This window comes from Chrysemys picta, chromosome 21 (assembly GCF_011386835.1).
Source record: "Chrysemys picta bellii isolate R12L10 chromosome 21, ASM1138683v2, whole genome shotgun sequence".
NCBI lineage: Eukaryota > Metazoa > Chordata > Testudines > Emydidae > Chrysemys > Chrysemys picta.
In genome coordinates, this window is record NC_088811.1 from 1,319,659 (window position 1) to 1,338,564 (window position 18,906).

General features: G+C 40.4%; 1 protein-coding gene across 1 annotated transcript in view; it reads left to right on the forward strand.

Annotated features, from left to right (window-relative positions):
• The window catches only part of DNAJC11 (DnaJ heat shock protein family (Hsp40) member C11), a 69,060-nt gene that overhangs the window by 784 nt on the left and 49,370 nt on the right, over positions 1 to 18,906 (forward strand). The window contains exon 2 of the mRNA XM_005287067.4: positions 13,480 to 13,609. Coding sequence (XP_005287124.1) covers positions 13,480 to 13,609 — 130 coding nt within the window. The remainder of the gene's footprint in view (positions 1 to 13,479; positions 13,610 to 18,906) is intronic.

The window sequence follows — 18,906 nt, forward strand, 5'->3', positions numbered from 1 at the left end:
AATCAAATCACCCCTTTACCTTATCTTTATTAAGCTAAATCAATAGTTCTCAACCTTTCCAGACTACTGTACCCCTTTCAGGAGTCTGAGTTGTCTTGTGTACCCCCAGTTTAGGGTGACCAGGTGTCCAGATTTTATAGGGACAGTCCTGATATTTGGGTCTTTTTTTTATTTTGGCTCCTGTTACTCCCACCCCATCCTGATTTTTCACACTTGCTATCTGGTCATCCTACCCCAGTTTCATCTCACTTAAAAATAACTACTTGCTTATAAAGCCAAACATAAAAGCACAAAAGTGTCACAGCACACTAGTACTGAAAAATTGCTTACTTTCTCGTTTTTATCATATACTTATAAAATAAATTGGAATATAAATCTTGTACTTTTCTGTGTATCATATATACAGCAATATAAACAAGTCATTGTCTGTTTGAAATTTTAATTTGTACTGAGTTCTCTAGTGCATTTTTATGTATCCTGTTGTAAAACAATGTGAATATCCAGATAAGTTGATGTACCTAACCCCTTGCAGACCTCTGCGTACCCCTGGTTGAGAACCACTGGGTTCTCAAATAGATTGAGCTCCTTGAATCTATCACTATATGCATGTGTTCTAATCCTTTATCATTCTGGTGGCTATTCTCTGATAATTCCTCTCCAATTTATCAACACCTTTCTTGAATTGTGAGCACCAGAACTGGACACAATAGTCTAGCTATGGCTGCAACTGTTCCCAATACAGAGGTAAAATAACCTCTACTCCTGGAGTCCTCTGTTTATGCATCCCATGATTGCATTAGCTCTTTTGGCCATAGAGTCACATTGGGAGCTCATGTTCAGCTCATTATCCACCATGACCCCAAATCTTTTTCAGAGTCACTGCTTTCCAGGATAGAGTCCCCCATTCTATAAGTATGGCCTACATTCTTTGTTCCCAGATGTGCATATTTACATTAAACCATTAAAACACATATTTCCTTGTGCCCAGCTTACCACTTATTGCACCCAGTTTATCAAGGAATCTAGATCACTCAGAATCAATGACCTTTCCTCTTCATTATTTATCCTTCCCCCAATTTTTGTGATCTGCAAACTTTAGCAGTGATGCTTTTATATTGTCTTCCAGGTCATTGAAAAAAGAGGTCACATAGCGTAGGGGCAAGAACCAATCCCTGTGGGATTTCACTGGAAACAGACTCGCTCAGTGACGATTCCCTGTTTCGTTATATTTTGAGACCTATCAGTTAACCAGTTTTTAGTCCATTTAATGAGTGTCATGTTAATTTTATACTGTTCTAGTTTTTTAATCAAAATGTGCAGTACCAAGTCAAGTCAAACACCTTACAGAATTCTGTTGCATCAACACTATTACTTTTATCGATCAAACTTGTAATTTTGTCAAAAAAAGGTATCAAGTTAGTTTGACAGGATCTGTTTTCCATAAATCCATTGTTGATTTGTATTAATTACATTACCCTTCTTTAATTCTTTATTAATCAAGTCCTGCATCTGCTGTTCCACTGTCTTGCCCAGAATCATTGTCAGGCTGCCAGGTCTTTAATTACCCGGGTCATCCCTTTTACCATTTTAAAAAATTGGCACAACATTAGCTTTCTTTCAGTCTTCTGGAACTTCCCTAGTGCTCCAAGACTTACTGGAAAAAAACATTAATGGTCCAGCAAGCTCCTCTGCCAAGTCTTGTAAAATTTTTGGATGCAAGTTGTCTGGACCTGCTGATTTAATAATGTTTAACCTTAGTAGCTGCTGGTTAACATTCTCTAGAGCAGTGGTCACCAACCTGTTGTTTGCGATTGGTTGGTCGATCCTGGGGACCCCGCCTGCTAAAGCAGGCTCTCTGCCTGCCGCGGCTCCATGCCGCTCCCCGAAGCGGCCAGCATGCCCCTGCGGCCCTGGGGGTGGGGCATGGGTCTCTATGTGCTGCTCCTGCCTGCAAGCACTGCCCTCGCAGTTCCCATTGGCTGGGAACGGGAAACTGTGACCAATGGGATCTTTGGGGTCGGTGCCGGCAGAGAGGGGCAGTGCGCAGAGCAGCCCCCCTCTCCCCCTCCCCCAGGCCTCAGTGACATGTTGACTCCTCCAGCAGCCCATCAGGGAAATCCACTAGCGGGCCCGGCCGGTTTGTTTACCTGCAGCGTCCACAGGTTGAGCCAATCGCAGCTCCCACTTGCTGCGGTTTGCTGTCCCAGGCCAATGGGGGCTGCGGGAAGCAGCGTGGGCCAAGGGACGTGCTGGCTGCCGCTTCTCACAGCTCCTATTGGCCTGGAACGGCGAACCGCGGTCAGTGGGAGCTGCGATCAACCGAACCTGCAGACGCTGCTCGTAAACAAACTGTCCCGGCTTGCCAACGGATTTCCCTGACGGGCCGTGTGCCAAGGGTTGTCGATCCCTGCCATACTCCCTCCTGCACCCCAAGCACCAGCCCTAAGCCCCCTCCCAGAGCCAGCACCCAATACCCCCTTCTGCATCCTTGCCCCAACCCTGAGCCCCCTCCCAGAGCCAGCACCCCCTCCTGCACCCCAACACTCTGCCCCAACCCAGAGCCCTCTCTTGCACCCAAACACCCTCCCAGAGCTTGCACCCCTCACACCCTCCTGCACCCCTGCCCCAGGCTCAGCCCAGAGCCCCCTCCCACACTGCGAATCCTTCGGGCCCAGCCCAGAGCCCGCACCGCCTCCCAAACCCCTGCCCCAGCCTGGTGAAAGTGAGTGAGGGTGGGGGGCAGCGAGTGACCTGGGGGGGAGGGGGGGAGTGGACGGGGCTTTGAGGAAGGTGGGGGGCGCTCAGGGAACAGGCGGGGTAGAACTTGGGTTGCCCTTAAATTCAAAAAGGTAACCTTGGGCATAAAAAGGTTGGAGACTACTGCTCTAGAGTTATGGACTAGGAAGAGTGTTATCACCATATGATGAAACTGCATGATTTGTTTTTTTTTAATACAGAACAGAAATATTTATTGAACACTTCTGCCTTTTCTGCATTATTATTGATAATTCTATCACTTCTGCCTAGTAATGGACTGATACTATTGGTGAGATTCTTTCTGTTCCTAATATAATTTAAAAACTCCTCCTTATCATCCTTCACTCTGCTGGCCATATATTTCTATTTGTGTCCCTTGATTTCCCTTATCAAATTTCTACATTTCCTAACTTCTGGTTTATACTTATTACTATCAACTTCCCCTTTCTTACATTTGTTATATATTTTTAATTTTTTTACAGCTGCCTTCACTTCTCCTTTAAATCAGGTTGGTTTTTTAACCAGCACAGCCTTTTTCCTCAATTGTGGGATTGTGGCTTTCTGGACATCTAGCAAATTCTTAAATGATTCCCAATTACACTGGTCTATAATTTTTGAGAAGTCATCTGCTCCAGAGATAAAATGTGCTATTTATTATGTATTTTGATGTGCTGAATTCAAATATGACAATTAAAACAACTGGCTACTGTTTCTTAGATATTTGTTTTGACATTTTATGTCTATGTATATTGTGTAGATAGTAGAGTTTTAATCATAAATTGTAAACCTAGGTCTTTTCATGTGTTTATGGTTGCTTTACATGATAATATTTCACCTGTCCTGTTTATGTAACACTTTAAAAATCAGCAAAAGGGTTATATAAATAAAATTTATTATGAAACAAAAGGCAAAAAACTATTATGTACATAGTTTAGTCCTATTCAGTGTCTACTCGGCACTTCTTGGCTTGTCTCTTGTATTCATTAAATGGAGCATCTCTTGTCACTGTCCAGCAATAGTCTGCAAGCATTGATGGGCTCCATTTGCCCTGATAGCGTTTCTCCATTGTTGCAATGTCCTGGTGAAATCGCTCACCGTGCTCGTCGCTCACTGCTCCACAGTTCGGTGGAAAAAAATCTAGACGAGAGTGCAAAAAATGTATCTTTAGTGACATGTTGCAACCAAGTCTTTTGTATGCCTAGAGGAGGTATTCCACCAACAACCTGTAGTTGTCTGCCTTGTTGTTTCCGAGAAAATTTATTGCCACTAACTGGAAGGCTTTCCATGCCATCTTTTCCTTGCCACGCAGTGCATGGTCAAATGCATCATCTCAAAGAAGTTCATGAATCTGAGGACCAACAAAGACACCGTCTTTTATCTTAGCTTCACTTAACCTTGGAAATTTTCCACAGAGGTACTTGAAAGCTGCTTGTGTTTTGTCAATGGCCTTGACAAAGTTCTTCATCAGACTCAGCTTGATGTGTAAGGGTGGTAACAAAATCTTCCTTGATTCAACAAGTGGTGGATGCTGAACACTTTTCCTCCCAGGCTCCAATGACTGTCGGAGTGGCCAATCTTTCTTGATGTAGTGGGAATCTCTTGCACAACTATCCCATTCGCAGAGAAAACAGCAGTACTTTGTGTATCCAGTCTGCAGACCAAGCAAGAGAGCAAAAACCTTCAAATCACCACAAAGCTGCCACTGACGTTGGTCATAGTTTATGCACCTCAAAAGTTGTTTCATGTTGTCATAGGTTTCTTTCATATGGACTGCATGACCAACTGGAATTGATGGCAAAACATTGCCATTATGCAGTAAAACAGCTTTAAGACTTGTCTTCGATGAATCAATGAACAGTCAACCTCAAGTCCCCCCCTCCACACCCAGCCCTCTGCCCTGAACCCCCCCACACCCAGCCTTCTGCCCTGAACCCCCCACCCAGCGGGTTGAGCAGGCTGGCGGCGTAAGATCAGCATTTTAATTTAATTTTAAATGAAGCTTCTTAAACATTTTGAAAACCTTGTTTACTTTACATACAACAATAGTTTAATTATATAATATACACTTAGAGACTCCGTCTAAAAAAAACGTTAAAATGTATTATTGGCACGCGAAACCTTAAATTAAAGTGAATAAATGAAGACTCGGCACACCACTTCTGAAAGGTTGCCTACCCCTGTGTTAGGACATTGATCCATAAGCAATCACGATGGTTTTCTTCCGAGTTCTCAGTGACACAGACTCCCTCTCCCTGGACTGGGCTCTTCTCTTGCTGCCTACTGTAGGGCCATGAGCACCCCAAAGCTGCCGTTGCTGGCCCCTGTCCGAGACTAGGCTAGAGGGATCCCATGTCTGATTTGTGGGGAGGAGGGTACCTGGTCTCTGCGTTAATAAGCATCTTCTTTTCCTCCGATGGAAAATCTAGACTGAACTAGATTCTGTTGCATCTAGTTCTACGCTTGGCCCAATGGAAGTCAGGTCAGCTTGCCAGTGTACATCTGGTAAATGTGCTTTTATGAATTTTAGCTCTACCCGCAAACCTAAGTAACACAGTGTGCAGTGCCCAAAAGACAGGGCTCTGGAAAGTGCTTTATTGTAAAAAGAAAGTCATGGTCTTAGAGATATTATGGCACCAAGTGCCCAAGGCCCTTCTCTCAGTAACAGGATGTGTCTTGAAACTAAAGACAGCATGTATGTACAGCATTGTAAGGTGGTATTGCATACTAAATAAAAATAATAAAGAAACAAATATTTTGAGTCTTGCCCCAAAGTATGCAACGTATTATGAGCTGCATGTTGTTGATTACAGGTCGTTTTTTTCTGCAACATGCATTTTTGTAGGAATTGCATGAATGCATTTCATCTAATTTAATTATCCAATTTGTATGTAAACTACAAATATGTTGAATCTCAATTGTATCCTTCTGTGCTAAGCAGCTGTTTCTGTAACAGTTCTAATAGCTTGTAAGAACTAATACTACCTACTCCCAGCAAAGTTCAAACAACAAACTAGGTTTCTTTTTGTAAACAATGGATCAGCAAGAACAAGCACAGCTGGAACCGATATTGCATGTTTTGTGCTATAGGTATGCTGCTCTTCTTGTTGCTATCAATTTCATAGTTAAATTTCACTTCAAGGTGATTTGGACCTTGGAGTACCCAGAAAAGTCAATTAATGATACTTCTATGGAAACTTTTATTAAAGGAACTTAATTTTAGTAACACTAACTTATGGGGTTCATGAGGTAGAGACTATCCTCATGTTAGAGCTGAGAGAACTGAAGTTGACAAAGATGAATTGTCTTGCCAAAGGTTACACAACGAATCACTTTCAGAGCTGGAAATAAGACCTGGTAGTCCTGACTCCCAACTCTCTACTCTAACCACTGAAATCCTGTCACATTTTTATTACAGTCACAGTTTTGCTACAGTTTCTAATTCTACAGTAGTTTGAAAAGATTTTTTTAAATAAGTGAATAATTAATAAGTGCCACAAGTCCTCCTGTTCTTCTTTTTGCGGATACAGACTAACACGGCTGCTACTCTGAAACCTTTGAATAATTAATTAAGTTCTTAAGGATTAAGAGTTGCACCTATGAAACTTTCTTGTTTTAGTTTACTGGTTCATTTAGTAGTAAAGATGGCCACTTTAATGTGCATAGAAAAGAGATTTTGTTCACTCTGCCTGGGATCTGTTGACTAGCTGTATTGGCAAAAAACAAAGTGCCCAAGATAAATTTTAAATTAGTTCTAAAAAAAGCTGTACATCACAGAAATTTGTATTTAGCTTTGAAACTAAGAACTTAGTGTACAGCTCTTGGTGTGAAATCAGCAGTTATTTTGTTGAAAGATTGCTAAAAAGTTAGAAGAAAAGAACAAACTCATGCTTGATTGCAATAGTTTTTGTGTGGTACAGCTGAGTGAAGAATATCTCTTCACAAATCCTAGTAATGTTTTGTCATTGAAATCTGCTGTTGGAGCAAATGCTGTTAAGGCATTAAGCATCAGTAGAAGTGTCTCCTTTCTGACACTTCATTAGCACTGTGGAAAGCTTCCGAAAAACCTCTCACTGGGTAATGTTTACTGGAAACTGCATAGTCTGTATTCAAAAATAAGCTGATGGGAAGGAGAATTTCATTGTAAAAACATGACATGCCAGGCAGGAATTTTCTTACTGCGGTTATTGGACATTTTTGTTCATATCAGTTATTTACTGCCAGCCTCTGCTGACCTGGGAGTTCAGAATGTGAAATTGGACATGCTTTCTATATGGCTCCTCAGGCTGTGTGTGCCAGGTCCACCTCTCCATAGTTTGTTTTCCTAGAAGATGAAAATAACAGTTTGTTCCTTACCAATTTTCCTCTTTCTGTTTGGCAGACATTGGTTTGCCTTCTTCCCTCCTGTGTTTCTAATTAAGCAGAAGTCAGTGTTCTGATAAACAGATATCGACATAGCCGTATATTTCAAATTAACTTCTTTCCTAAAGTATCAGGGTTTTTTTTACCCACGAAAGCTTATGCCCAAATAAATCTGTAAGTCTTTAAGGTGCCACCGGACTCCTTGTTCTTTCCTAAAGTTACTGATAACACTATAGATTATTAAAATGAAAAAAAAAAATGTAGTGCCCACAAATACACCTCTACCCTGATATAATGCTGTCCTTGGGAGCCAAAAACCTTACCGTGTTATAGGTGAAACCACATTATATCGAACTTGCTTTGATCCGCCGGAGTGCGCAGCCCCGCCCCCCCCCGAGCACTGCTTTACCACGTTATATCCGAATTCGTGTTATATTGGGTCATGTTATATTGGGGTAGAGGTGTATATTATTTGCTTTACAAGCATTTGAGACAGGTCCCTGCCTGAGAAAATTAGTGTAAGGCTCTAATGAGACGAACACTTAAGTTGCTCACATGTGCATTTGCAGGATCAGCATTTTATAACCTATAAATAGACCAGAAAGGGAGGGGGAAATGGAATGCAACATAAGATTGTTTTTCCCCATCCTGACTGAAAGTTTTTAAAAATGGTTTTCCCTTCCATGCCCTTTTCATTTTGTTTAGGTGTTTTATAACACATGCCTACTCAGCTTTTTTTTTTTTTTTTTTTTTTTTTTTTTTTTTTTTGTAACCCTTTTTCTATTTATATTTTTTTCTCAAATCTAATTTACTTATTAGCTATGCTTTCCTTGGCAGACTTTGAGGACTCATTTTGAGTCCTAAGCTACTTGAAAGTTTCTCTGTAAGACAAACCAATCAAAACTAAGCAGTATTCTAAGTTAAGGCTGTCACACCTTTCGTTACTCATGCCATTGTGTCTAGCTATTGTAGCACATACCGTAAATAAAATCCTGTGTTGTTTGAGAGCTCTTTTGATGTAGGATAATTTGTTCAGTGTGCTTTAGGGAGAAATAACCTATTTTCATTTAAAAAGAAAATGAAATAATTGTTGCAGGCCCTTAAAAATCTCCCTGTTGATTTTTTTGCTTTAGAGGGAGGCTGTGAGAAAGGATGATGTTAAAATGAAGTTAGTGGGGATGGCAGTTTCTGAATATCAAGAGCAATTTTTTTGTACTGGTGTGCATGCATAATGAAATTACAAATAATCTGTTCTTTATATTTGGCAGCAGTTTCCAGGTCTGTAGAAGAGTGGCAGCATGCTTACAGAAATAAGTAATCTGTCTTCTCTCTTACTATTTTAGTATTTTGTTTTTAAGGAAAACAAACAGGAAAAAAACACTCCATAAAAAGCAAGCTTTGTACATTATAAGTTTGGCTCTAAGAACCCTAATTTTCTTCATGTACAAGATGAAAGCTTAATTTTTACTTGTGAAATTTGCCAAGTTGTAATGTGTATAATTTGGCCAACTGTACATTGATTTGAATCTGGTGGGGGAAATCACTGAAAAATGTGAAGAAACAATGGGTATTGGTCCTGTAGGACAACTGCATCTGTATTCCCCCTCTTTGGTCTGGCAAGGAGACCCATTCTTACAAATTCCAGCTCTCCAGTTGTTGCTTCTCTTGGGTGGAGACACGTGTCTCCTTCCCTCCTGACTGGGTATTTCCAGGCTGCATAGATCTCTATCTACACTGTGAATTCCTCAGAAAAGTCAGACTGCCTAAGGAACCCTGCTTTATTTTTTTTCTTGGAGACAGGAAACAATGTAATTCCAATAGTCACGTTACTACACCTCTTTCTAAGCAAGCACATTTATTCTTAAAGTAAAAGCGTTACTGAGAAAACATTAAAACAGTAAAAGAACCTACGTGCATGCTAATGAGCTTGCCAGAGGTTCCCTCTTATGCAAACAAGAGCCCTGGCTGGTGAATAGTCCTTTAAACCCCACCCAGGGGGTTTCCTGTGGTTACCAGATCATTACATTTTTTGCTCAGCATAAGTACAACCGGGAAATCGATGCTTTACTTCTTTGTATGGTTTTGGGGTCTTTGATTTGTCCTCATGTGACAGGTGATCAGCAGATAAAAGGTTCCCACCTTGCAAAGCTTCAAAGGCTGAATTTTTGCATAACCAGAGAAGATGCATTTGCATTCTGGGAAACCTATTTAATTAGCAGTTCATTCTTGTTTTAGTTGTTGTTTAAAAGAGTCCTTTTTAAGATCAGCTCTTAAGATACTTAAATTTATTTCAATAAAGTTCAACTTAATTCAGTAAGGTTTGTCCAGGATATGGCAGGGCATTGCTAGATTTTTCACAGACCCTACAAAAACAAGCTTTGTGCTTGATAACATGTTCTTCTGCAGTGATTCGTGAAGGATATTATTCCCAAAGCTGTGCAGATGTCATTATATTAGGATATACAGGCAAAGATGTTTTTCAAGATGAAGTGCTCTGTACCAACTTCAGAGCAAAATGTGAACACAATGGTTTCAACCAAGGCTTCCCTCAATAGCCCCATCAAATCTACAATTTAAAAATAAAGGAAAATGTCAACTGATTCAGGGAAGGGGAGAAAAAGGGAGGGATCATCTTGTGTTCACTTTAATCAATTTGTGTGGCACTCAAATATTTTGGTGATCAGTGAAGTATAAGGAGACAGAGAGAAACAGATGAGCCAATAGGCCGGGAAAGTCCAGTACATGTTTCTGAGAAGGGCCAATATCAAGTGCTTCAGAGAAAGATGTAAGATGGTGTGGGTTTGTGATGGTCCTTAGTTCCTGGGGCAGTTAATTCGACAGTCTCAGACAGGCCTCTGCAGAAGTCCTGTGTCCCGCACAAATGAGCTTTACTGACTGTGTCAAAAGAGCATAGTTGTTGACCACATTTTTCATCCCACAGCTTTAAGTAGCACTGGCCCAGGCTGTGGGGTACCTTGAAGATAAGGATCAAAACCTTGAATTTGAGATCCTTGAATTTCTATGGGAAGCCAGTGTAGGGAGCAGAGGACAGGTTTGGTGGACTCATAGTAGCTTCTGTTGTTGAGGAGATGCACTGCAGCATTTTGTACTAATTAGAGTTTTCTAAGTGCTGAATACTTCCTGCCCCGATATATCACATTGCTATAGTCCTGCCGAGAAGTAACAAAGGTCACCTGCTACAATGGAATGGAGTCTCCTAGCCAACCAGCGATGATAGCAGCATCTGTGAGTAATGCTTTCTGTGAGAAAATATAGCGTCAGTGAGGAATCCAAGAGTTCTCCTAGACTATGGACCAAATTGACCAATTGTGGATATGCACCTTCAACCAAAGGTTGCAAATTCTTCAAAGGGCTTTCCTCTGCCTACCATCATCACTGGTTTTGCTCAGTTTTAGCATCCGCCAGCTGTTAATTTATCCATGAGCTGATCTTGTCCAAGCACTTGGGCAATCTTGTTGATAGTAGTGTGGTGGTATGTGGTGAAGGACAGAGTAGAGTTGTATATCATCTGGCACTTGAGTCCGTGTTGTCTGACCCAAATTGGTGTAGCTGCAAAGCTTCCTGTAAATGAATTGAGAAACTGTTGTATATTGTTCTGGTTCAGCTGGATGTGTGCTAGATATGGTTACAATGCTTGGGACAACTGGTAAAAAAAGATTGACTCTTACTGCAAGGTGCAGTACGTGCTTTGCAAGCTCAGTGTTCCCATCAGTGATTTGCAGTGCCTTTTTTCTTAGTATAAACAGGGTCTTAGAGCTCTGATCAGTTCCTGACATGTCATTTTGTATGAGCACATCAGGACTAAGGGGTTAAGAATATGAAGTGGGGAGCTACATAAATATTTGGGGACACCAAAGCCTTAAGGGCTTGATTTAGCTACATTAGAAGCTCCTCAATACACACACTATAATTGCAATAATCCTATGTTAGAATGCAGCATGCAGATGAAACTGGACTAGAGTGTTATCCAAAGGAATGCACATTGAAAGAGAGAATATTTTTAATTAATCCTTTTTGAAAATCAAAGCGCACTCATCTTACTTGTAGTCAGCTTGGTGATGGTGTGAAATGAATTTGCACTTCTATAAGGGAAACTCAATTTAGTATGGCGTAGCACCTAATCTGAAAATAATAGATGGCCACTGAACTTCACAGTCCTGATGAGAAGACTAAATCCATTCACTAGCAATTTTCTAGTATATAAACATTTAATCTATAATAGATTTAGACCCTATGAAAGTGTAACTGGATGGTTGAGACACTAAATGCATCTGTTTAATCCCCAAATAGGGGGATAATGCACCTTAATTTTGCTCAGAGTTTTATTAATAAGAATGTAACTGAAAACATCATTATTAGTGACTTATGTATCATTATAATTTGAAATGTTGTCAGTATTTCTGTAGTGGCTTCAAAGAAGTTATCATTCATGAAATATTGAATCAATGACCTTAGCTATTCACTTATGATGAAAGGCCCAATATAACATTTTATTGAACATGATATTTATGAAAAATGAAACTGCTCATTTCTATTAATCAATAGCACATTAAGCCATTTATCATTAATTTGATTTTAAAAGGTCACAGTGGAACTGGATATTCCACTCCCTTCTCATCTAGTTTCATTTTAATAATCAAGAGAGCACAAGGAGATAGCAGAAGGAAAAATCACTGCTCTTTTGGTACATTTGCTTTCTTGAGCCAGACAAGTCTAGAAGATCACCCTACTGCTGTCTGACTTGGAAATATTCATCTGAAATGGAAGAACCTGCAGAATAAATAAGTAGTTCTAACTGCTCACAAAAATAGAGTCAGTCCCATTTTACATATTATAATGAACACAGTTGTCAGGTAGAGCCTGACTTTTCATTTTCTCTTGATCACTTCTGACTTGAGAAAGGGGATTAGGTTGAAGCACAAAATGCTGTGACACCTTTGTTTGAGGTAAACAGCTATGCAAACCTGAGTCATTGAAAGGCATTAAATGTCAGTGGAATCTAGCTAAATAAATACCTTTAAAGTGTACTATAAAAATGAATTATTTTTCTTTGTGACCCTTTATTCACATGTTACTCTTTGTACCCCTTCACCATCTGACCTCTTTGATCCTTTGTTCTAGTAGAAGGGTGACCACAGTTACTAAAAGGGAACCCAACTGATGCCTGTGATGCTATTACAGCAATTGCACTCTGAAGCCATCCCTCTTCCCAGAAAGCCAACTTCCTGTCTCATGCTACACAGTATGAATAACCCAGTAATGCACTCCTGCTGTCATAATTTTGGAACTGTCTGAAATTTCATGAGTTGTGTATGGCAACCTCTGTCTCTCAGTTGCTAATTTGTTTGTGTGTTGTTGCTAAATTAATGCCAGCTATGAATAACCTGAAAAGTCCAAAGAAGTGTAGGATTACTGCAGGAAAGAGAAACAGAGGGAATAGCTACAGGGACTCTGTAGGGATCACGGACTCTCCAGTAAGATTGCTGTGAGGAGGTTTCTTGGGGAATGACAGAGAGGCAGGAATGTTTTGTTACTCCATTGATTCCTAAAGAGCTATCCAAAATCTGTCTCCACCTAATGTCATTGGAGTGGAGCCAGGCTGTATCTAAACAATCCTGCGTGGATGCAGTAAAGAAGCAAATTTTTCTTCATGGATTTAGTGGAATATTCTCATTTTATTTGTCCTTCAAATTGCTACCGGAGTAGTCTGTCTGTCTAGAGAGGATTATATGCCTTTGAGTTAGAGCATACTGTTCTTGCTACATGGGAAAGCTGCTGTCACAGTATATAGCACAGAGATATGTTTGTGGAATTTTATGCTTAACTCTCTGACCTTTGTTGTTGCGGAATGTGGAATGTCCACAGTGTTTTGTTTTGTTTTTTTTTCTAAGTTGATTTGTGTTTGATGTTTTGGAATTAAAATACAGGAGGGGTCTGGTGTGAAATCCTGAGATTTTATAATCTTTCTTCAGAGCTGGCTTTAGCTATCCCATGCCACACAAAACTGAAATGGGAATATACTGGCTTGGTCTAATTAAAATAACATATGCACACAAAGGTAATGTCTTTTGTTACTGGGTCCTGCTTTTACACCCAGCTATGCAAGCGGGTACTTTTGTGACAGCTTGGAAAACATGTCACATAAAAATTGGTGCTAATATTTTATTAACCCATGCGAAAAGCTGTATTTAAATAATAAAGTATAACTTCATTTTACTCTGTACTTAGTATAACTAAATGTGTTGGATTGTGTCTGATGGGTTCCCGTTTCAGGGCTGATTTTGATGATAATGCTTAAATAACATTGTCTGTCCTCTAAATGAATTTTGTTCCTTTTCACAGGCCTCTCAGGAAGAGCTGAAAGCTGCCTATCGCCGACTATGTATGTTGTACCATCCAGACAAGCACAGAGACCCAGAGCTCAAAACACAAGCTGAGCAACTGTTTAACCTTGTTCACCAGGCTTATGAAGGTCAGTGGAAGGCTTAGATTTGCAGAAACTGTTTTCATAGTAGATGCTGGATTTTCTGATGCTTGAATTGTGTAGTCTGGCGAAAAAGAGAGATTCCTTTGTGCTCTTTAAAGATGATGGTTAATTTTGCACTTTTCACTTGGTGCTTTGGAAAATCAGTACTTTGTTTTTGAAACTAGTATGTGTCCAAAGAATGGAAAATGAGTACATTTGAAGAGCAAGAGTTGCATTTTGAATTGGAATCCAGTTAGGGTCTTATTTTTTATAATCTCTTATTACAATTTATTTTTAATGGGTGTTTACCTGCCTAGATTGTCAGCTATGGCTAAAACGCACATTTTTACCTCCTCCTTATTCTGTGCATTACCTCATGTCGGCCAGACCTCCTGAAAGTGAATTGTATGAAAAATCATTGTGAAAAGTTTGTATGAAAGTCACTTGTACGAAAAGTGTGCAGTAGATGGTTTTTGTACCTCATACTACAGATTATCACAACACAAAATAATAACTTTGCAGTGTGTTCAGTGAATGAGGTAAGGAGTCTTACAATAAGATGTGGAGTCCTTGCCTCATTCATTGTGCAGCTTCACTAAATTTTTCACTGTGCAGTTAAGTTAGCTGTGCAGGATGCTTAGTGTGACCCTTTCTTAGCTCTGTCCTACATGAATTTAATGAGAAAATTCCATGCAAAATGTGCTGTGCATGTGTGTGTTTGCACATGTCCTAACTTGGTCAAAACAAAATACATTTTCTCTCTAGCAGAAGCACTTTTAATCGGAAAAGTGCTGTTTGCAGGTCAAATGTCAACTTTCGGTCCCTAGCCATCAGAGCTGTTTTTAAATAAATAAATAAGTTGCAAGAATGTTTTTATAATGTTGTAAGTCTAAATTTTTCAATCTCTAGTTTTGTTTAAACTTTTCAAAAAATTCACCTTGAACAGAGACCAGTGCTCGAAAACTTCAAATTGAAAGGCAAATTTAGCTGTTTCTTTGTCATAGAGTCATATACTTTAAGGTCAGAAGGGACCAGTATGATCGTCTAGTCTGACCTCTTGCACAACGCAGGCCGCAGAATCTCACCCACCCACTCCCGCAACAAACCCCTAACCTATGTCTGAGCCATTGAAGTCCTCAAATCATGGTTTAAAGACTTCAAGGTGCAGAGAATCCTTCAGCAAGTGACCCGTGCCCCACACTACAGAGGAAGGCGAAAAACACCCAGGGCCTCTGCCAATCTGCCCTGGAGGGAAATTCCTTCCCGACCCCAAATATGGTGATCAGCTAAACCCTGAGCATGTGGGCAAGACTCACCAGCCAGACACCCAGGAAAGAATTCTCTCTAGTAACTCAGATCCCACCCCATCTAACATCCCATCACGGGCTGAAGGGTCCTGAGTTTCCATTCCATTTCTGTGCATTCCCAGCATGGGTAGAGAAACCCACGCTAGGTCTACTCATACTCACATGCTAAACATAGCAGTGTGGCCATGGCAGCATGGGCAGCAGCTTGGGCTAGCCACTGGAGTATGTACCCAGGGGGTCAGGTGACTAGCTCAAGTTACCACCTGTGCTGCCACAGCTACTGCTCCGTTTACAGCACTAGCTGAAGCAGCAGGATGCATCTGTCTACCTGCACTGGGAAGCACGGTCCCAACTGCAGTGTAGATGTACCCTTGAGGTCTTCAGTTCTCTTTTTAGTGAGAATTTCCACACATTTGAAGGCCTAATTAAGGATGACATAGCAAGAGTACTTTGCACTTAACGTCTTCCCCCCCAAAGATCTCCAAGCACTGTACAAACAATGAGTTTAACTCTCTGTTAGGTAAATACTGTTGGTATTCCATGCTATCAATGGTGTAACTGAGTGTGCTGGGGTGTCCACCCCACACAAGGCCTGAAAGGATGAAGGTGGCTAGGTGCGCCAATTTACTGCCTGGGCCGCACCTAGAGGAGGAGCTAGGGACTAATTACAAGGACTAATTAAAGAGGAAGCTCAACTGGACAGGAACGTAGTATAAAGCCCAGTAGCTGAGAGTAGAAGGGGCTGCAGAGAGAGAGGCTGCAGTCACTGTGAGGGTGATACAAGGCAAGGTAGGAAGTAGAACACAGATATGGCAGTAAGGGATAGGACTGTGCAGACCTCGACTGCTTGTCATAAGGTCCCTACGCTGGGACCCGGGGTGGGGGTGGGGGGGGGGGGGCTGAGTTCTCCTACCAGTCACAGGGGAAATGGCACAGTTTAGGGGCAGTGAAAGGAAAGACTGTTATTCTCTAAAATAAAGACTTTTCACATCACAAATAAAAGCTAATTTTGTATCTCGATTCACTGTTTTTCCTAAAAATGAGATTTTAGTGGCCAGTGAAACAGTCTGAATGTTCTGGGTGATGAATGTGCATAGCTGAGACAATTGAGTCTTACCAGATTTGGATCTGCAGTCGGGGCAGATGCACTGAATCCATATCTGCAAAAGATTTGATTGAAACTGTTTCCCTCAGATTATATTCTGTTATCTGGACTTGGCTGATACAGTCTTGTAGTTGTCTGAATTATTGATAGAGATAGCTTACCACATTTTGGAGATTTGGGGAGAAGTAACTGAAATGTAAGTGAATTAGGAGCCAGTAGGATTGTTCTGTGGTAAAACTGCTGCTGCAGCAGCAAACTTGACATTCGGTGATTTAGCCTAGAGGGAAGTTAAAGCAAAACGGCGAATAAATGATTCCTTATTAAATCCCAGAGAATTAGCTGAAGAAGTTTGGTTCCTCTGTTTTCTGAATGGTCAGCGTTTCTTTCTCCCCATTAGACTTGAACGTGGGTGGAATTGTTTACAGCATCTTTTAATTAAGCCTGAGCATATATGGAAACTCTCACTTAAACAAAGCACTGAAGACCTTGAGTGGGTGATGATGGGGAATGGAAAATCAGGATCCTTCAATTAAAAAAAAAAAAAGTTGCATTTTAAATCTTGTTCTGGAAATTCAGAGAGCGCTGACATTCTGCTGTAAACAGGTCAGTTTTCTCTTTGAATTTCCTGGCTTTGTTTGTTATGTGTTGCAACCTTAAACATAAACTGTTGCTTATTCAGCATCAAATGGCTTTACAGACAAGGTTGAGGATTGCAAAAATTAAAACCCACGACCAACAACATGTGTTAGTCTTTCAGAGGGAATTATGAAAAATAGTATCTGTAACCGTGCCTCCGTGGGTCACAACTGAGAATACCAAATTCAGGACAAACTGCTGAGAAATGGGGCAGACGCATGCCAAGACTGGAGGTGGTTCTCCCATGAAATATACCAAACCAGCAACAAAAGTAAACTTCTGTCTCAGCATACTGGCTAACAAGAAGTCAGAAAAGCAGTGTCCTTGGGTATTCCAGTCCTTGTATCACCACCAAAAACACTAAACTTAATGATGAGTGGTTATTTAAAACCAATTTCATCAAACCAAAAGGTTCTTCTGATCCCAAAGGACCAGCCACGTACCCAGGTCAATATATAACTCAGATTTTACCCAAAAATCACGCTGTTGCCAATCCTTTAGTATCTAAAATCTAAAGGTTTATTCATAAAAAGAAAGAAAGGTGAGAGTTAAAATCGGTTAAAGGAATCAAATACATACAATAATTGCAAAGTTCTTGGTTCAGGTTTATAGCAGTGATGGAATAAACTGCTGGCTTAAGTCAAGTCTCTGGTTGCTTCCAAATCATTGGAAGGTTCTCAGTCCCTTGGTTAGATGCTCCCTTTAGTATAAGTCCATAGTCCAGAGGTTGGAGTAGAAAAGAGGCAAAATGGAGGGGTTTCCAGCGCCTTTTATAGATTCTGCCATGTGGAGGGAAATCCATTGTTTCAAACAAAGCCCTCAGCACAGCTAGTGGAAAATTACAGGTAAAAGATGGAGTTTGGAGTCACATGAGTGAGTCACATGTCCATGCATGACTAACTTAGTCATGGCTGGAAATTCCATTAAGAGTAGATAGGCATCTTCCATTGAGTTAAGTGTTCATTAATAGGCCACTTAATTTGAATAGTCCCTTCAAGATGTGCCGGCTAAATACTTTGTGGACGTTACCCCAGGAGCAAACTTTTGAAATCCAGGTCTATAGCTAATATTAATAACTTCAAATACAAAAATGATACATGCATATAAATAGCATAATCATATTCAGCAAATCATAACCTTCCATAGACACCTTACTTGACATAATTTGTACAAGATTTGTTGCAATTATATAACAGTGGTAGCAACAATGATCTACATGGTCATATTTTAATCAGATAACGTCACAGTATCTACGTAGGAGAGGTGACTAGCTCGCTAACCTCTCCATAGTTAAGATTGAAGCTAATTTTCCATTATAAACCTGATTAAAAAACAAAAAAACAAAAAAACTAACACTAATATCTCCCCTTAGCTTCACCAGATCCAAAACAATTCAACTGAAATCTTAGCCAAGGGTTGAACTGTTCTGGGAAGCTTGGCCTAAAGTACAGAAGGCTTTTGGAATGGATATGTGTGTGGCAGGGGAGCTAACAGATTGAATTAATTTTCTGAAGATTTTCCTATCTTTTTTGTTCACATTACTAAAATGGGTTGACCGATTCTCTTGGTGGTTTGGAGTTTTGCAGGCGTTTGAAATTATATATGCACTTTTTCACTTAAATGATAAGTGATATTAATCTGGTTAAATGGCATTTGGCAAGATGTTATGGCGCAGTGCAAATGTTATCACTTCTTCATGGCCCAGATGGGCATGGCTGTCATGGGTGGAGTAGCAGGCAGAGAACCACATGGAACTGGGTTGATCTGGTATAGTGAGTGGAAGGAAGGAAGACAAATGCTATGATGGCCTGCCCCCTAAAAATGAATGGGAGTTTAAAGAAATTCCCTGGCAAAATAGTGAATTTTTTCACTAAGTAAAGGTCCAATGAATCAATCAATCCCCCAAAAAAACCTTTCAGGAAATGTTACGGGTTTCTGAAAAAACAAGGCCTTTAAGATGGAAATTCTATTGACATAAAGGCTTTCTACAGTGTGTATCACTGTAATTCTCTGTTAAAAAAGAATCCAAAATACTCAGAAGTATGCAAATGCATCAAGATGTATTTTGTAAAAGTAATGAGGTCTTAATAATATGGGACCTTACTACAGCCCTGCCTTTACTATTAAATCTTTGCTGAGAAGTTAAAGAAAACCAGGTGGCTTTCGTCTAGTGATATTGGGTGTGTAGATAGGACAAATAGGAATTAGCTTAGGACAGCGGTTCTCAAACTTCATTGCACTGCAACCCTCTTGTG